Here is an 18,653-nt window from a genome sequence, read left to right as displayed (position 1 = left end):
GAGCCCTATAAATAGTCAAACCTCGTTTCTCGGGCGTCTCCCATCTCAAACAATTCGGTTCTCCACCAAGTCGTTCACAGAAAAAATGTCTCAGTTGTGGACCAAAACTTCAGTTTTCAACCTGACAACCCTTTCATGCTGACACCTCAGCAGGACAAAAAGCATCTCTCAGGCAACAAACAAAGGAGAGACTGCTTTTGTTGCTGGTGAAATCCAATGATTAGCACAATTTTAAAACAAAAGAGCGTTAATATTGCTAAGGGTGTGAAAGTGCTCGCAAAATAACAAACACAGGCAATTGAATAGGTAGAAAAACTGTTGTTGATTAGATAAATGAAAAGCAGTTAGCCAGTAATAGCATTTTGGAGGTAGTGATATATGAAGAAATTGTTTAAGGCTAGTAGGGGATGGTTTTGATAAATTTAAGAAAATAGGTGTTTATTTATAGATTAAACAGTACATTAGATATGTAGTGTATAAAAGAAAGGTTAAAACAGGAAATCATTTGAAGGTCTGGAATGGATTAATTCAATTTATATTATTTCTAATGGGCAAAAAATGATTCGGTTTTCAAACAAATCACTTCTCGAACAGCCTTCCAGAATCCAGACCTCACTATATACTTTTTGAAATAAAGTAAGCAGACCTATTAATTATTTTCGACCATATCCTTCTGAAGGTCACTGACGTCTGTGGTTGCTGGCATGAGGATTTCAGATATGCATTCTGAAAGGATACCATAAATTAAAAGTTGATCCCTGCCACGCAGTGTTACATGAATAAACCTGAAATGCCAAGAAGCTTCTTGAATAACTGCTGTGCTCCAGCTCCAGAGCAGGTCACTTTCCAGTTGTCAGTTTTAGGTCAGGTGTGTACACTGTGTGCAGTCAGCAACATGGAGCAGACATGCAGGTGTGTACACCTTGTATAGTCAGCAACATGGAGCAGACATGCAGATGTGTACACCTTGTGCAGTCAGCAACATGGAGCAGACATGCAGGTGTGTACACCTTGTGCAGTCAGCAACATGGAGCAGACATGCAGGTGTGTACACCTTGTGCAGTCAGCAACATGGAGCAGACATGCAGATGTGTACACCTTGTGCAGTCAGCAACATGGAGCAGACATGCAGGTGTGTACACCTTGTGCAGTCAGCAACATGGAGCAGACATGCAGGTGTGTACACCTTGTATAGTCAGCAACATGGAGCAGACATGCAGGTGTGTACACCTTGTGCAGTCAGCAACACGGAGCAGACATGCAGGTGTTTACACCTTGTGCAGTCAGCAACACGGAGCAGACATGCAGGTGTGTATACCTTATGCAGTCAGCAACACGGAACAGACATGCAGGTGTGTATACCCTGTGCAGTCAGCAACACGGAGCAGCCCTGCAGGTGTATACACCTTGTGCAGTCAGCAACACGGAGCAGACATGCAGGTGTGTACACCTTGTGCAGTCAGCAACACGGAGCAGACATGCAGGTGTGTACACCTTGTACAGTCAGCAACATGGAGCAGACATGCAGGTGTGTACACCTTGTGCATCAGTCCACATGTAGCACAGACATATTATTTTAGCATATTGATCTGTTTATGCTGGGTGGAGTCAGACGTGGCAATTTTTAAAAATCAGTTACATATCCAGGAGCTCTATCCTTGAACTTTTAATCAAGTCAGAGGCTATCTTTTTTTTTTTTTCTTTTAATCCTCACCTGAGGATTTTTTCCCCATTGATTTTTAGAGAGAGTGGAAGGGAGGAAGAGAGAAAGAGAGAGATCAATGATAGAGAGACACATTGATTGATTGTCTCCTGCACTGGGACTGGAGATCGAACCTGCAAGCCAGGTATGTGGCCTCGAACGGGAATTGAACTCATGACCTTTGGGTGTGAGGGGCCGGCACTAACTACCGAGCCACCGGCCAGGGCAGAGGCTATCTTTCTAATCCTGTGGTGAAACAATCACAGAAAGGAGTGGTTTCGATTTGTCACTTTCGCCAGGACCACTTCTCTGGGTGAGTTTGTACAGGTTCCCAGCCCTCTGCAGGCCTGTGGAGTTACAGTCTCGGGCACTGAGGCCTGGAGACTGGTATTTTAATAAGACCTCAGGAGATTTGGATGCTCATCTGGGTGTGGGAATCACTGAGTATTTCGTTCCCTGAATAACTTAGTCGTGAGCTTGGGCATGTCAGTAAAAAGCAGTATTTGTAAAGTATCTCCAGAATAAATTAACTAGATTAAAACTAACCATGAAATAGGCCCAAAGCCACAGAACAGATATTTGTGACTTTTGTATAATAATAACAGCTACTGACACTTGTAGAACACCTACTGTATGTCAAGCTACATAGTCTACGTACCTATCTCTATAATCCTCACATTAGCTCCAGGAGGTTGGTGATACTATTTTCCCTATTTTATACATGAAGAATGTGAGGATTAACAGAGGTGAACTGACTTGCCCAAAGTCCCATTTCAGACAAGTGACAAAGCCAGAAAGCAAATTCACATCTACTTGATTCCAAAGCAAGAGGCTTCCAGGCTCTGTACCCCATGGCTTCATTTCAGATCTGCATTTCCTGCTGACTCATATATTGCCTGTACCTTTAAATTCATGGTTTTGCTCCTGGCCTCAGGGGTTTCAGCTGTGGGGAATGGGAGACTCTTAGAGCTGTTTCTATGTCCAACCACATAATAATTTCCAATGACTGAATGAAGCTTACTTGTTCCTCTTAATAAATAACAAACAAGGTATTGAGTGTTCCTCACTCTGATAGTACAAAGAGTTGAGAAAGGTTAATAAATGAATTATTAGAAAATGAAACAGAGAGAAAACATAAAGAATACAGGGAATGTGGTAGAAAGTATTTTAAAAAGGAGAGGCAATGAATCATTCAGAATTGGAGTGTAACCCGGCTGGTGTTGCTTAGTGGTTGAGCATCGACCTATGAACCAGGCAGTCACACACAGTTCAATTCCCCGTTAGGGCACATACCCAAGTTGCAGACTCGATCCCCAGTGTGGCGTGTGTGGGAGGCAGCACATCAATGATTCTCTTTCATAATTGATGTTTCTAACTCTCCTTCTCTCTTCCTCTCTGTAATCAATGAAAATATATTTTTAAAAAGAATTGGAGTGTGCAGTGTCCACCAGCGTCCCCTCCCCACTCCCATCACATTGTACTTATTAATATGATCTATACTTATCCAGATCTCTAAGGTTTGAATATTATTCATATTGAAAATTGAACTCTCTTGACTTTCCAGTTTATTTCATTAGTGTACATAGAAACAATTATATGTTAGAATTTTCTGCCACCAAGTGGTAACAATGCTTCTTTGCACATTGGATAGGTTCCTCCTTACATACTATTTTTTGTATTATTCCATTTTAACATGTGTTTATTGCATACCTGCTATGTATTTAGAAACAGATTAGAAATTTTTCTTAAAAATGTTTATTTGTATCCAAATTCGTGTCTCGGATTTAGAGCAGAACTAGTCACATAAAAATGGTCCAGATAACTTTATAAATGTTTAGTCATATACCATTTCACTATACCCGTGGTTCCCAACCAGGGGTGGTTTTGCCCTCCCCAACCCCCACTGGCATCCCCAGGGCGCATTTGTAATAGAGACATTTTTGGCTGTCACAACCAGAGAGGGTGACTCTTCCCGGCATAGAGTGGGTTAGAGGGCATGGATGCTGCTGAACACTCTGCAGTACACAGAAAGCCCCCACAATAAAGAATTTTCTAGCCCAAAGTGTTAAAAATGTCTCGATTGAGAAACCTGGAACTCAGTCCACTGCCTCCACATCTGAGAGAGCTGTGAGGCCAAAACTGTATGAACACCCTGTAACTCCAGTCATTGGCTCTTCAAGATCTACCCTCTGGGAAATCCCCAATCGTACACATTCTTAAGTGAACAGAGAACTATTTTCTGTTTCCCTGGTACTGTTACTTCCTCTGTATCACCCAGTGTGTTACTTAGTAAGGCATCTGTCCTATGGCTTAAAACGAATTCACTGTATTTCACATGTATCTTTGTCATGGAGTTGAACTGCAACCTACTGGTTCATGAACCCAGATAGTTTTGTACGTGCCGTGGATAGCAAGGTGTCCAGAAACCATGTGAGGTCCATTAGTGACCCAATAACACGTCTTCTTTCACTTATTTCACCAACCAGCAATGTTGAGCACTTGCCACCTGCTGGGCAGTGCTGGCACGAGGGACGTTGGGATGAACTAAAAAGTCCATCCTTCTATACAGCCTAGAGAATGCAGACAATACACATGGAACTAAGCCAGTGAATATAATTATAAGTCGTGAAGTGTGTTACGAAGGAAACAATCGAGAACTACTTTTCATGGGGTGGGCAAGAGAAGCCTTCTGATAAGCTTATGTTTTAAGCAAAAATCCAAAGGGTGAACCATGGCCAGTGTGGCTCAGATGGTTGGGCATTGTCCTGTGCACCATAGGGTTTGTGGTTCAATTACCAGCCAGGGCATGTGCTCAGGTTGCAGGCTCAATCCCCAGGCATGCAAGAGGCAGCTGGTAGATGTTCATCTCTCACATTGATGGTTTTCTTTCTCCCTCTCCCTTCCTCTTACTCTAAAAATCAATAAAATTTTTTTTAAAAAAATCCAAAGGTGAGAGAGAGAGCTAGTCATCAAGGCAAAGAGCCAGGAAAAGAGGGTTTTAGGATTTGGAAACAGCAAACACAAAAGCCTTAAGTTAGAAAAGAGCAAATGAAAGAAATCCTGTGTGACATTACTATAATAAGATAATAAGTTTTGTGTTGGTTTTTTTTTAAAAAAAAGGATTATCTCCAAGGGCATGGTGTGTCATGGAGCTGCCTTAATTGGGGATGATTTGGCATATCAAGTATCAAGGACCACACATTTGCCTTCAAAAAAATCTATAGGAAGCAAATTTTTTTTTACTTTCCAATTTCCTTGAACACCTATGGATGTACTGGTAGCCTCTAATAAAAAAATGAGCATCAGCCCTAACCGGTTTGGCTCAGTGGATAGAGCGTTGGCCTGCGGACTGAAGGGTCCCAGGTTCGATTCTGGTCAAGGGCATGTACCTTGGTTACAGCACATCCCCAGTGGGGGGAGGCGGGTGCAGGAGGCAGCTGATTGATGTTTCTCTCTCATCAATGTTTCTAACTCTCTATCCCTCTTCCTTCCTCTCTGTAAAAAATTAATAAAATATATTTTAAAAATTGCCTGCTTGTTCGCTGATTAGAAAAAATTTAAAAAATGAGCATCAAATTAATGATTTTCAGAGGTTGTGAATTCATGAATAGATGGTAAAGGATGTGCAAAGATTCCATTTGTCTGGATCCTTTCCCTCTGGTTATGAACCTGTCCTTACTCTCAATGTTTCATCATAAAAACAGGGATGAAAGTGAGCTTTAACCCAGCCATCACATTTAATGATGTCCTTAAGGTGTAAATTACAGTTTGAAAGCCAGAAATAATTACGGCATTATAAAAAGAAATGAATAATTATATTACTGAAAAATAAATTATATATTAAAATTATATTATTAAAATAGGCTTAAGCTTGCATAAATTTTACACGTTCATTCATTAGAAGAACTTGAAGGACTACAGAGGTTACCAGATCACCCCTTCATTGTGAGAAGAGAGTTTCAGCACCTTGCCTAGTACTCCACAGCTAACACGTAGCAGATTCAGATTTGCGTCTTGAGGTCTCGGTCAAGTGCTCTTAAGAATCTCAGCTGCCTCTCTTTGGTCAATTTGGTCAATTGTATAATTTTACCTTAATGGTTTTCAAAGTAAATATAAAATAACGATACACTTTACTGAGATTTTTAGAGGGTGAAGAAAAAAGAAAATAGCTTTGTGAAAAAAAATGCTATCTGCACTATAAAAATTACAAATTGTTTTTCATAAATTTTGTCAGCCTTGTGATATTTTCTTATTACTATAATTCAGCTGGACCATAATTGTTTCCATTCTTCGTTAGTACCCATAACGTAGCACAGTACCTTACATATAGAAGACATTTAGTACATGCTTGTTCGGTGGATGAATGTGTACATGGCTGTTTTAATTCAGTATGCAGACATTTAAAGATCAAAGCTTAATACTTTCAGCAATAAAGGTGAATTTTTAAAAATAAAGATTAAAGTATTGAAATCAAGGATTTTAATTGAGTCTCTTTGAGCTGTACATATAGCAACTTAGATGTCATTGAGAAATAGCTTTGAAGACAGTCTTAAAGTTTCTCATCCCCTGTAAACAGTTGTGTAGCCAAAACATACAAATTTGGAGCTACTCTGTTCAACTTTGGTTATCCTTGTTTTTTGTAAAATCATTTTTTTCTCTGTATAAAGTGACTTGTAAAGTTTTTTAATCTTCCTCTTAGCATGTTAACATGGTATGTTAAAATCTTTATTGCAGATTGCTTTCTTTGTTATTTGCCCATTCAAGCAAGTATATTACTTGAAAAGTCCTTCCCAAATTGGATACTATACAGATCCTAAAATTTAAATGGATTAATTAATGTTTTTTTTGGCACCTGAATTCTGTCCCACAACAGTCGCTTCCTGGCATTTCTCAGGAGCCCCAGCACGTCCCACTGCAGCATGGATGTTTTAGTCAATCAGGATTTCTGAGGTCATCACCATTATTTCTCCAACTTGTTTGCCTCTTCCTCTGTCACAGATGTGTCTGTGGGAAGGTTAAAACATGGTTCTCATGGCAACATGATTGATGCACAAAGTCTAAACGACTCCTTGGATGACCTCCAATAGCCACTGAGAGACTGAACACACCTTAAGTGTCTGTGTTTGTCTTGGCAGATAGAACAATAAGCAAGTGAAGTTAAAATGGTACTATATATATCTACATATCTATATATTGATATATAGAGATGGATGAGTTTATTTATATGTAATATATAAAACTTAGTTCATTTATATGACTAATAAATCTAATCACATTTTTAAAAACTTAGATAAGAATCAATTTCTAATTTTTTTTTGAAATTGCAGCTTGAGCATAGTAAAGAATCAAGTTTAAGAAGTTCAGAAGATTTCCAGTTAAATAGTTTCAGTAATCCTCCAAGGCAGTATCAGGTAAGCATGAATTTTTAAAGAATAAGATTATTAATTTATAAAATATAGAATCTCAAACTATGCAATTCTTTAAATGAAAATTATGTTATTCTCAATATCAAAATAATGTATTCATTCAACAAGTATTTACTGAGTAACTACCCTGTGTCAGGTACTTACTACTAAGTACTGGAAATACAAGGGTAAACAAAATAGATGATGCCTTGGCATCATGGAGCTTAGAGTCTTCATGCTCATTGTAAAAAGTCTACCCTTATTAAAATCATAAAGAGGAGAGTAAAATCCACCTCAAACCCTACCACTGAGGAATAAAGATTACTTACTTTTGCTGAATATTTTGCCAGATGATTATATACATGAGTATAATTTTACATTTATTAATATTATATAAATGTATGTATAATATATAAATGAATTAATAATACTTATGTGATGAGCAATAGTTTTTCATTTCATAAAACATATATTCATAATTTTAATGTATGTGTAATATTCATTTATAAAAATATATGATAATTTATTAAAATAATCCCTGCCCTGGCCTGTGTGGCTCACTTGGTTGGAGCATTGTCCCAAACACCAAAAGGTGATGAGTTCAATCCCTGATTGGGGTGCGTGCAGAAGGTAACCCATTGATGTTTCTCTCTCACATCAATTTCTCTCTCTCTCTCTCATCAATTTAAAAAAACAACAATCCTGGCTGGTATGGGTCAGTGGATTGGGCATCATCCCATATACTGAAAGGTTGCTACTTCAATACCTGGTCAGGGCACATGCCTGAGTTCTGAGCTCCATCACCAGTGGGGGTGGGGAGGGGTTGGCATGCAGGAGGCACCCTGTGATGTTTCACTCTCACATCAATGTTTCTCTCTCTCCCTCTTTCTTTCTCTCTAAAATATCAATAAATATATTTAAATATATTTTTAAAATAAATTTAGAATAATCCCTTATTGATGGACATGTAAGGGTTTATTTTTCTACTATTATGTAGCATTAATATGAATATATTTATCCATAGACCCAATTACACCATTGGAATAAGTTCTTGAAAGTGGAATTTTCCTGTCTACCATTTCCTTTTGGGCTTAGGTAATTTAGCTGTATCTTCACTCAGGACTTCCTGCACATGTGCTGAGCCTCCTACTTTTCATGAAAAGTATGTAGTAAACACACATCCTTATGGAATAAGCCCTGGTACTGGAGGAACTATTACATTGAAACTGGCCATTCATAAATTAGAAAACACAAAATCAAAGCTGGCTATGTCTTTTGGTAAGGAAGGGGAAAAAACATATGAGTTTTCCCCAATTTGCTTAATTTTCCATTTCCACCTGCAATGCAATGCTGCATACCTTTAATCTGTCCACTTAAAGGCTGTGTCTTGCCCTAATACTTTTCAAATAAAATACAAGCAATGAATCAAGGACTAGATGTTTGTTCGGAACTTGTTCCTTTCTGCAGAATTAATTTTTGAGTCATTAATTCAGGGGATGTATGCATTCTCTGGCAGGTAAATCATCTTCATCTTTGATAGCAATCACTTCTAAAGTGCTTGGTAAAGAGACAATGACTCAAATTTATTCCAAATGAGAGATTTGTCATCAACATAAAACTGAGATGGATTTTTTTTTCTCTTTCTAGAAAATAATGAAGAGGCTCATTAAAAGATATGTTCTGAAAGCCCAGATCGATAAGGAAAGTGACGAAGTGAATGAAGGTGAGCCAGGATGTGGGCTTGATGCAGAGCCGAGGGAGGGCAGGAGGGAAGGGCCTGGAAGAGTGAGCTTCAAGAAGAGAATACGGGTTCTCACCATTTGTTGATACCAGTAAGGTCTCAGGCAGCAGGCTATTTCTGCACAGTTCAGGGCAGATGCCGCTAGTTAGGTAAGTAAGGATTGTTTTTATGGGGCGCTTGGAGGAAGGAGGAACTGGTTAGGAAAGGTGAGGGGCTGTTCCTCCCAAACCCCAAAACACTTGCCACCAGTGTTTTCCTTTATTTTTTTTAAATTTCTTTATTGATTAAGATGTTACATATTTGTCCTCATCCCCCCATTCCCATCCCACACCCCTCCCCACGGATGCCCCAACCCCCTGTTGTCCTTAACCATTGGTTAGGCTCGTATGCATGCACACAAGTCCTTTGGTTGATCTCTCCCCCCTACCCCCACCCTCCCCTACCCTCCCTCTGAGACCCGACAGTCCGATCAATGCCTCCTTGTTTCTGGGTCTGTTCTTGTTCATCAGTCTATGTTGTTCATCATTTCCCCTAGATGAATGAGATCATGTGTTACTAGAAATATACTTATAAGAACCGAATGTGAGACAAGCAATAATAGTTATGCTGACAGGGAAATGAATCAGTCTGTAGTGAGTTTCTTTCTGGACCAACAGTTCTTTTGAGACCCAATTTCAATGTCCACCAGTTCCTTATGTGTACATGTCGTCACTGACTTTTCAGTTCTGGATGGTGGACAAATTGTAGTAATGCAGGTCCGACTCCCTCTGGTTTGGTCTCGCCCGGACCCAGGGGCGTGGCCTCACCCGGACCCAGGGGCGCGTGGCCTCACCCGGACCCGGGATCCAGCCTCACCCGGACCCAGTAGTGTTTTCCTTTAATTTACTCGCAGAGTACAGTAAATTATAATGTTGCTATGATTTTTTTTCTATAATCTTTTCATTACCTGAAATATGTAGCTGACAAAATAGAAAGGTTAGGAAGTTGCTGGTTAGGAAGTTACTTCCTTCAGAAGGATTCAACATACAGATGTGCATGGAGTGGAGACTGATTTCACTCAACCCCAGAGTTGCTAGTTACTCTGCATTACGTAGTGACAGTACACTTGTCACTCTTGTGTTTTCTGTTTTTTTTCAAAGGGGAACTGAAGGAAATTAAACAGGACATCTCAAGTCTCCGCTATGAACTCCTGGAAGAAAAAACTCAGAATTCAGAAGATCTAGCAGAACTTATTAGAAAACTTGGGGAGAAATTACCATTGGAACCAAAGCAAGAGGAAAGCAAGAGATAATGCAAAGACTTCCCTAAAATCCATATTTATTTGTCCACTTGAAACCATATTATTTTCTGATTTATTTTTTTAAGTGCCTATGTGACCACCTTTTAAACAAGAAAATGTTCAAAGATAACTTGGGTCATGCTGTCATCTAGTTCCCGAACATTTAATATTTTTCATGGGTAAATGTCACCATTCGGGCTAAAGAGTGCAGATTACGGTGGGAATTCTGCCAGTCGTTTGGTGCTTGTTTTATAAACTGCTTTCTTTCTTTTTTTTAAAATATATTTTATTGATTTTTTACAGAGAGTCAGGGAGAGGGATAGAGAGCTAGAAACATCGATGAGAGAAACATCGATCAGTTGCCTCCTGCACACCTCCTACTGGGGATGTGCCCGCAACCAAGGTACGTGCCCTTGACCGGAATCGAACCTGGGACCTTTCAGTCCGCAGGCTGACGCTCTATCCACTGAGCCAAACTGGTCTCGGCAAAACTGCTTTCTTGGTGTAACTTGCGATGGTGTGATTGCTGCGTAGTGTCTGCCCGGGGATCATCGCAGCTGGCAGAGGCATTTCCCCTGACGGTGGTTTCAGGCACCTCCTGGCCTGCTCTGCGGATCCCCTGTAACCTAAAGGAAAAACCATCTGTGACCATTAGGGAGTGCTGTTTAATCACCTGTCCTGCTTAGCCCCTACAGAATAAGATTGGTAATGTCTGTGCAAAACGGGGTTAAATCTTTCCTGTACTTTTTGATTCATCTCTTTGAAAACATTATATTTACCAGTGAAAAAGTACTTCCTCCACTGAACCCAAGAAACATGCCTCAGGGGTGTGTGTGCGTGTGTGTGTGCGCGCGCGCACGTGTGTGTGTATGTGTGTGTGTGTGTGTGTATGTGTGTGTGTGTAGGAAATGCTCACCCTATTTTCTTTTGCAGTCGATATAAACCCTCTAAAGCTCTTTACATTATCATTTTTTGTTGTGACTAAGCAATTGTGGTCATTTAGTCCAGTTATAACACAATTTTGGGCCATTTCTGAGGGCCTTTGCAGGGGAATTCCCAGATTTGGCATCAAATAGAAAGAAAAGAAAACGTGCTGAAGGAACTTGCAAATACTTATCTCTTATTGTCATTATGTTCTACCCTCCTCTCAAAATATATGACACAGAAGTTTGCATTCGTGAGCATTCACCAGAAGGTTTTTACTGACGGATGATATAAGGCAGCAGCTAAAACAAAGAAGAGAGAACTGAAGGGTCATCTATTCAACTTCGCAAAGGCTGTCAATATTTAGATGATGCTGGGCATTCGCTGAAAGTGCAGCTTTAAACGCAATAAGGAAGGGCTTCAAATGCAAAAATGCAACTTCATTTTAAAACTAAAATGTCACAGAAAATCTGTTCCGCCCCAAATTTGACGGAATTTAAATCAAAGGACTTTTATGTAACCAGCAGAAAATATAGCTGCAATTTTGTATTCAGTGGTTTTGTATTTGTGGGTATAATTTATTAAGTTATTTACTGACACAGAAAAGGTCTGTTTTCAAATGTTTCGTGACAATATTGGAATCAGAAGTTGCAAATATCAACCTCATACCAAATGCATTATCAGCTAATTAAAATAATCCATCCACAAAGCTTGTGTTGTGCATGCGCGAGATGGGTCTCCGTGCCGGAGTCAGCAGATTTTCTTCAGAGGGCAGCTGGATTGGCACCTCTTCTCATTTCTTCTTCATTGCAAGATGAATAGAGCACCCCACCATATTTTAGGAAAGTTTTAGAGAGCTTAACTGAAGGCACAGTGTCAATGGATCGTCATGAACACAACTGTCCCTCATAGGTCTCAAGACCCCCGGTTTTATTTTTTTAAAATTTTTTTAAAAATATATTTTATTGATTTTTTACAGAGAAGAAGAGAGAGGGATAGAGAGTTAGAAACATCGATGATAGAGAAACATCGATCAGCTGTCTCTTGCACAACCTCTACTGGAGATGTGCCCGCAACCAAGGTACATGCCCTTGACCGGAATCGAACCTGGGACCTTTTAGTCCGCAGGCCAACGCTCTATCCACTGAGCCAAACCGGTTTCGGCAAGACCCCTGGTTTTAAATCCTGTATTCACATGGCAGCCAGCTCAACCTTTGGAAATAAAGTGATTAGGAAGCAGAGATGTAGGTATGCAAACTGCTGTCTTTCTTTCATATTTCTCCTCTCAGACGTGCTTTTATGGAGGTTTGGCTGTCAGGATGGAGCATGCTGCCTGGCACTGACTACCCAGCTGCCTTCTGGTGGCCACGCCATGGCCCCTCCTCAGGGCAGACCCACCACCAGTGAGCAAAGCCACCCTGTGTTTGTACCTCAATGCCTAGTTTCACTCTCTGCCATTCTCATTGGTCTGAAACTGAGAAGTAACACAAATTCGATATGATTTTTACTAGGCATATAAAATGAATTACCAGAATCTTGTCTGCTTAAAACTTTTTCCAGGGATTGAAAGGAATAGAAAATCAGTGTCTGACCTCAATGAGCTCGCCACCAAGTAAAGAAATGAGAGTTAATACAACTGCAAGAAATGTTGACTGAGCAGCTACCCTGGCCCAGTTATTGTGGTAAATGCTTTCCATACATGATTTAATCTAACTCCATGCTTACAACAACCAAATGAGGTAAATTCTATTTACCTCCATAAATTGAGAAAACTGAGATTTTTAGAGGTTAAGTAACTCACACAAGAGTGTCATACCAGGAACGAAACCCAAGCCTACCTCGCAGCAGACACCTCACACTTACCTGGGGTCTTGGCTGACTATAATGGAGTGTGGTTGTCTCATTGTGACACTCACATTGTAATCCCTGGGTGAGGACACATGGGCTGTACCTGAAAACCCCAAGTTCCATTACATACCCAGCCCAGAGACAGATAAAAGCATTAATCAAGGCTTTGGGGAAAGAGAAGATTTGGCTTCAAAAGGATTGTAGTTATAAAAAAAAAAAAGAAGAAGAAGAAGAAGAATGAAAATGAAGATGTACAGTGAGTGGGTGGAGATAGTGTGAGCCAGGCCAAGAGTTAGGCCTGAGTGGGACACTCGGAAGCTTTTCAGAGAGAGAGAGAGAGAGAGAGAGAGAGAGAGAGAGAGAGAGAGAGAGAGAGAGAGAGAGAGTGTGTGTGTGTGTGTGTGTGTGTGTATGTTCAATGACTGTGACTCACTGAGGAGAACAGATCGACTATTTGGGAAGTCTATTCCCACCCATCCAAGCTTATTCCAGTAGGAAATAATTTTATCACCATGTAAATAGTAAAAGCAAACCATCCATTCCATTAAAATGCAGGGTCTGTATGATAGTACTTGCCAACCACATAGACTGACAGGCAAGCTTCAGGACATGGAAGAGATGATCCTCCACATGCCACATTCGAAGGATGGTCCCCATCTGCTCTGACTCTGACAGGCAGACACAGCCTCCTTCTCTGCTCTGAAACCTTCCTGTGTCATCAAGTTCCAGGGGGGGTTATGAGAGTCACACCGGCTGTCCCTGCCGCTCGGTTGAATGGTGCTTTGATATGAATTCCGATGCTGTCGTTAGAGTCTCTACCCTTGGGTGTGGAGTGTGCAGACTGAATCGGCAGAGGAGCAGAAAAGTGTATGAATTCCTGACCCAGACGGTGTGTTTTACTCAGGAAACATCCAATTAGATTTCCCAGTGAGCAGATTCATCAAAGGTTGGGAAGAGTGGAGCCCAGCATCCTACCGTGGATGGAAGTTGAAAATTCAGTTAAACATCTGTTATCATACAAAACATTGACTCATAATCTGAGGCCTTACTATGGTACGTGACTGGCTGAGGTGAGAGAGATACCGTGAATTCTCTGAGAGACCAGGAAAATGTTATTTTTTTCCTTGAGTCATTAGAATGACCACTTGATTTTTCTTCTTTATTCTGTATTTACAGCAACAGCCATAAAACTTTCTGAAGACACTTTTTAAAACATTTTCCCAGAGGAATTTGATGATAACACCTATTCAGAAGTCACAAAATGCTTTCATTTGGAATAAGTTTTTGCAGGGATGTTTATATAACCGAGTAAATAGCTAGAGAAACTGACCAGCTATGGGATAATTTTGTTCTCATATTAGTATCATTTGATGGGTAATCAATTTATGCAGTGTAAGTGAATTATAGGGATGGTGATTCATGGTTTTCATACTTTATGAAAATGATGTATTGAGTTGCCACATTATTCAATGGTAAGGGGTATTATACCTACTCAAGAGGTCATCCTATCTAATAAGGAGGAAATATGCTAATTGACCATCACACCCTCACAAAGATGGTGGTGCCCAGTCCCCTCAGCCCCCCCCCCCCCGGGACAGCAGGTGTAAAGCACAGCCAGGCCCACCCCGAGGTGGGTCTGGCCACTCTGAGCGCCTGCCTCCAGAGTCCCCCAGTCCCCTCAGCCCCCCAGCTACCCAGGGCTGCCAAAGGTTCAGGTAACCAGGGCGGGCCGAGGCTTACGCTGCCGACAGTAGCAGCAGCAGAGGTGTGATGGGGGCATCGCCTTCCCCTGATCACTGGGTCACCTCCTGCCCCTGAGGGTTCCCGGTCTGTGAGAGGGGGCAGGCCATGCTGAGGGACCACCCCCCCGCTTTCCAGTGCATGAATTTTCATGCACTGGGCCTCTAGTCCTATCTAATAAAGTTGGAATATGCAAATTGACGGTAACTCCGCAACAAAGATGGTGGCGCCTATAGCCAATAAGGAGGGAATATGCAAATTGCCACAACAAGGCGAGAGGTGGAAAGGCGGCTTCTGCCAGAGCGAAGGTGGTGCTGGCAGCCAGGGGAAGGAAGGCCTATTCTTGCACGAATCTTCGTGCATCGGGCCTCTAGTATATTCATAATAGTCATAGTATTCCCCAAGTATAATGTTATCTAGGGCATTGCAGTAAAAATCAGAGAAAAATTGGTATGTATAGACTCTAAGAATTTCTCCTTTCTTCTGCTTCCAGTATCCATGCTATAAGCCTAGGCTTTTCCCACTGATGAACTGTCAGAACAGTGTGTGATGGGTGGACAGACAATCATGTCCTCTAGCACAGGCTCAGGACAGCGTGAATTTTGCTTTCCTAAATCATTCGAGAAAACCTTTGTAATGACATTCAGAAAGTGAGTCTTGCGCTTCACTGCCCTGCATTTTGTCCCAATCATTGTCCATGAAAATAGACTTTCATGTCACCATAAGAACAATCTCAGACCAAAGTCAGTTCAGGTATCATCGTGTCTCAGCCTGAGAAGCGATGGGTAGTGCTATGCTTTCGTGTTAACCTTTCCAGTATGCTGTGAGTCAGCCATCTGACATTTACCCTCCACTCTCTCTCAGAAAATGGACCATCCCTGAGAATCATTGGAAAAGGTCAAATTTTAGTGTTGCCTTGTATTTCAAAAAATGTTAATGTCATATTGCTGCTACTATCTGTTGACATGTAAAAGAACATATACACAAATATATGCATATATAGTTTGTCAGGATGTAGAATATATAATATATACATGTTAAAAATATATAAAAGCAAAGATATTCTTCAAAGCATTGTTATAATCCCAGGGGAAAACATTATGCTGCAAATATATATTTTTTGTTTCTTTTTTCACTTGTCCTTTCTTTTTTAATTTTAATGATTTCAACTTCTTTCTAGTCTCTATATAGTATCTACCTCTTCTGCCAAGTTCTTTAAAGCCTAGCAGTCTAGAATCTGGAGCCAGAACATGTGGGCTTGAATTCAAGCTCTAGCAATTATCAGCTGCACAATCTTCACTAAGTTTCTTAACCTTTCTGTGCCTCATTATTCTACAGGTAAAAAACCAGCATCATCTCCAATGTAGAGTTTTTGTGAGGATGAAATGAGTTAATACACCTTAGGGTCAGAAAATAGTGCTCAGTATATGTCAGCATCCAACGAATGTTAGCAATTGTAGAGAGAGAATGTGACTCTCAAATTCCCTTTTCCGCTCTGTCTTAAACCTCATAAAATATAGTGAGATTTGGGTTTCAACTCGTGTTTCTCTGGTTAATTGATACATAGTGTTTGGAACACTGTTTTAAGAAGGATTCCAGGGTCCTCAAAGGGTCAGTGGGACAGAATGCCATTGAGACAATGAACAATGCTTGCCACAGACATGGAAAGTTGCTTCTTAGGCCATATACTTGCCATCATCCTTGAAGAAAATGAATCATCTTTGAATGCTATTTGGGAAATTTTCAAGACATTTATTACTTTTGATTATAATATTCTTATATCATTTTATAATCGTATCATAAGATGATTTGGGGCAGGGACTATATTAGACCCCACTCATAAAATTTTTATTTAATACCTATTGCAGTTATTTCAATGCCAGTAGCAGTACTAGAAACAGAATACAAGTCGTTGATTTATAAGCCACAGACCTAATGCAGACAAGCTGGGTCCATAAGGCCTATTTTCATTTAGTCGCCCCAGATAGCTATCCAATGCTTGAGAAGAGATTCTTCAACATCCACAAGGGGGCAAGTGAAGTCTGGACTAACTTGTTAAGTTAATTTGCCTGCTACAATTTGTGGTTTTATCTTATTTTTTTAGAGGATGTACCAAACCTGTGTAAGAAAGTTTGGGTACTGCCTAGTCACTGGGTAGTTTCTAATTGATGTTTTAGAAGGTGAGCAACTTGACTCATTCATTTCATACTTTTAAAAAATATATTTTTATTGATTTCAGAGAGGAAGGGAGACAGAGAAACATCAAAGATGAGAGAGAATCATTGATCAGCTGCCTTCTACATGCCCCCTCCCGGGGGGATTGAGCATGTGCCCTGACCAGGAGCCAAACTGTGACCTCCTGGTTCACAGGTTGATGCTCAACCATGGAGCCACACTGGCGGGCCATACTTTTGTTTAATAAGAAATTTATCCTTTGACTCAAGAAGTTAAAGTAAGTAATGAATTAACCACATTCCAGTTTTTCTTTATTAATTCAATATTGAGTCTAGCCTATCAAGTTTCCTCACAGACATGATCAGCCATCTTTCATGATTGGCTAATAGGACAGTTAACCCCTTGGCTGGTGGCAGGAGTTCATTTAGCCTCATTAATGAGGAAGACACAGGCAGACTGTCCAGTGTGTTGCTTCTTCCTGATGCTGTCCATTCTGAGACTTAATTCCCTTTCCTCATAAATCCCCAACTCAGTTGGGTTTGACCCTGAGATGCGTATAAGCTTTTCTCTCTTAAACCAATGACTTCTGACTTAAGAGCTCAGAGAGGCTTTTGTGAGAGGAGCAGTTAAGGCACTCGATAGCCTTTTGAACGACCATCCCTCAGGACAACTCAGAAGTCCTGAAATGTTGGTTGTGGTTGGTAAAAGCATTTACTGTGTCACAGAATCAGAAAATATTTTTTGCAAACTCTCTCCCCTAAGCACCGGAGTGCTGAGGTTGTGACATTGTGGGAAAGAAAAGATTTCTTCCAGCGATTCACTCACGCCCAGTGTTAGAGAAAGAATCCAGACTTTAACTGGCTGCAACCAAGGAGACAATCTGCATCATCTCATTCCTCCACCACGCAGAGACCAGGCCTGCAGCCTGCTGGTATTTTACAACATGTAATCAAAATTGCAAAAATAGTCATATCAAGTGGATTATCAGAAAGTTAATGCAGTGCTCAGACCTGTTCTTTACAAGAGCAGTAGTCCATGTGACTTTCATCCCAATGGCTTTTATGCTTCTCCATGCCCAAGGGAGCTCTTGGGACTTTATGGCTGCCCAGCAGTACAGGATTTATTCAATCATTCTCTTAAAATGCAAGTACAATCAGAACACAGTTCCTACCCTCAAAGAGCTTTCCGCCAGACACAGGAGTTAGTCATGTAGCCTGTCAGTGCTGTAAAAGCCCCAGAAGGAGCACCAAAGCGGGCTGGGTGCACATGTATTTCAGGTCAGAGAGGCTTCTGGTTGGAAGTAACATGCATTTGGAGAAACCTGCTGAAGCAGTGTTACTCCCCACCCCCGACCCCGACAACAATGTGGCAGGCGGCTTGTCTTCATGTCACTGTCTTCTTGTTTGTTTTGTTTGTTTCTGTTCATCCTCACCTGGGGATATTATTTCCATTGATTTTTAGAGACAGTGGGAAGGAGGGAAGAGACAGAGAAAGAAATATCCATGTGAAGAGACACATTGATTGGTTACCTCCCCCACACACCCCGACCTGGGCTGGGGATCGAGCCTGCAACTGAAGTACATGCCCTTGACCCGAGTTGAACCTATGACCCTTCAGTCTGCAGGCCTATGCTCTATCCACTAAGCCAGACTGGGTAAGGCTTCATGGCACGGTCTTAAATAAAGTTCCTCATGCCCAGCTGGTGTGGCTCAGTGCTTGAGCATCAACCTATGAACTAGGAAGTCACAGTTTGATTCCCAGTCAGGGCACATGCCTGGGTTTCAGGCTCCGTCCCCAGTAAGGGTGGTGCAGGAGGCAGCCAATCAATGATCCTCTCTC

General features: G+C 40.9%; 1 protein-coding gene across 2 annotated transcripts in view; it reads left to right on the top strand.

Moving 5' to 3' along the window:
• The window catches only part of TRPC6 (transient receptor potential cation channel subfamily C member 6), a 109,471-nt gene extending 93,941 nt beyond the window's left edge, over positions 1-15,530 (top strand). For both annotated transcript variants that reach the window (XM_079787618.1, XM_079787617.1), the window contains 3 exons: positions 7,030-7,113; positions 8,755-8,830; positions 9,988-15,530. In XM_079787618.1, the coding sequence (XP_079643744.1) occupies positions 7,030-7,113; positions 8,755-8,830; positions 9,988-10,139 (312 nt within the window). In that variant the 3' untranslated portion in view covers positions 10,140-15,530. The remainder of the gene's footprint in view (positions 1-7,029; positions 7,114-8,754; positions 8,831-9,987) is intronic.
• The last annotated feature ends 3,123 nt before the right edge of the window (positions 15,531-18,653 follow it).

This window comes from Cnephaeus nilssonii (assembly GCF_951640355.1).
Source record: "Cnephaeus nilssonii genome assembly, chromosome: 13".
In the NCBI taxonomy this organism is placed as follows: Eukaryota; Metazoa; Chordata; class Mammalia; order Chiroptera; family Vespertilionidae; genus Cnephaeus; species Cnephaeus nilssonii.
Note: the sequence above shows the minus strand (reverse complement) of the source record. Positions and strands in the feature narration are given on the sequence as shown.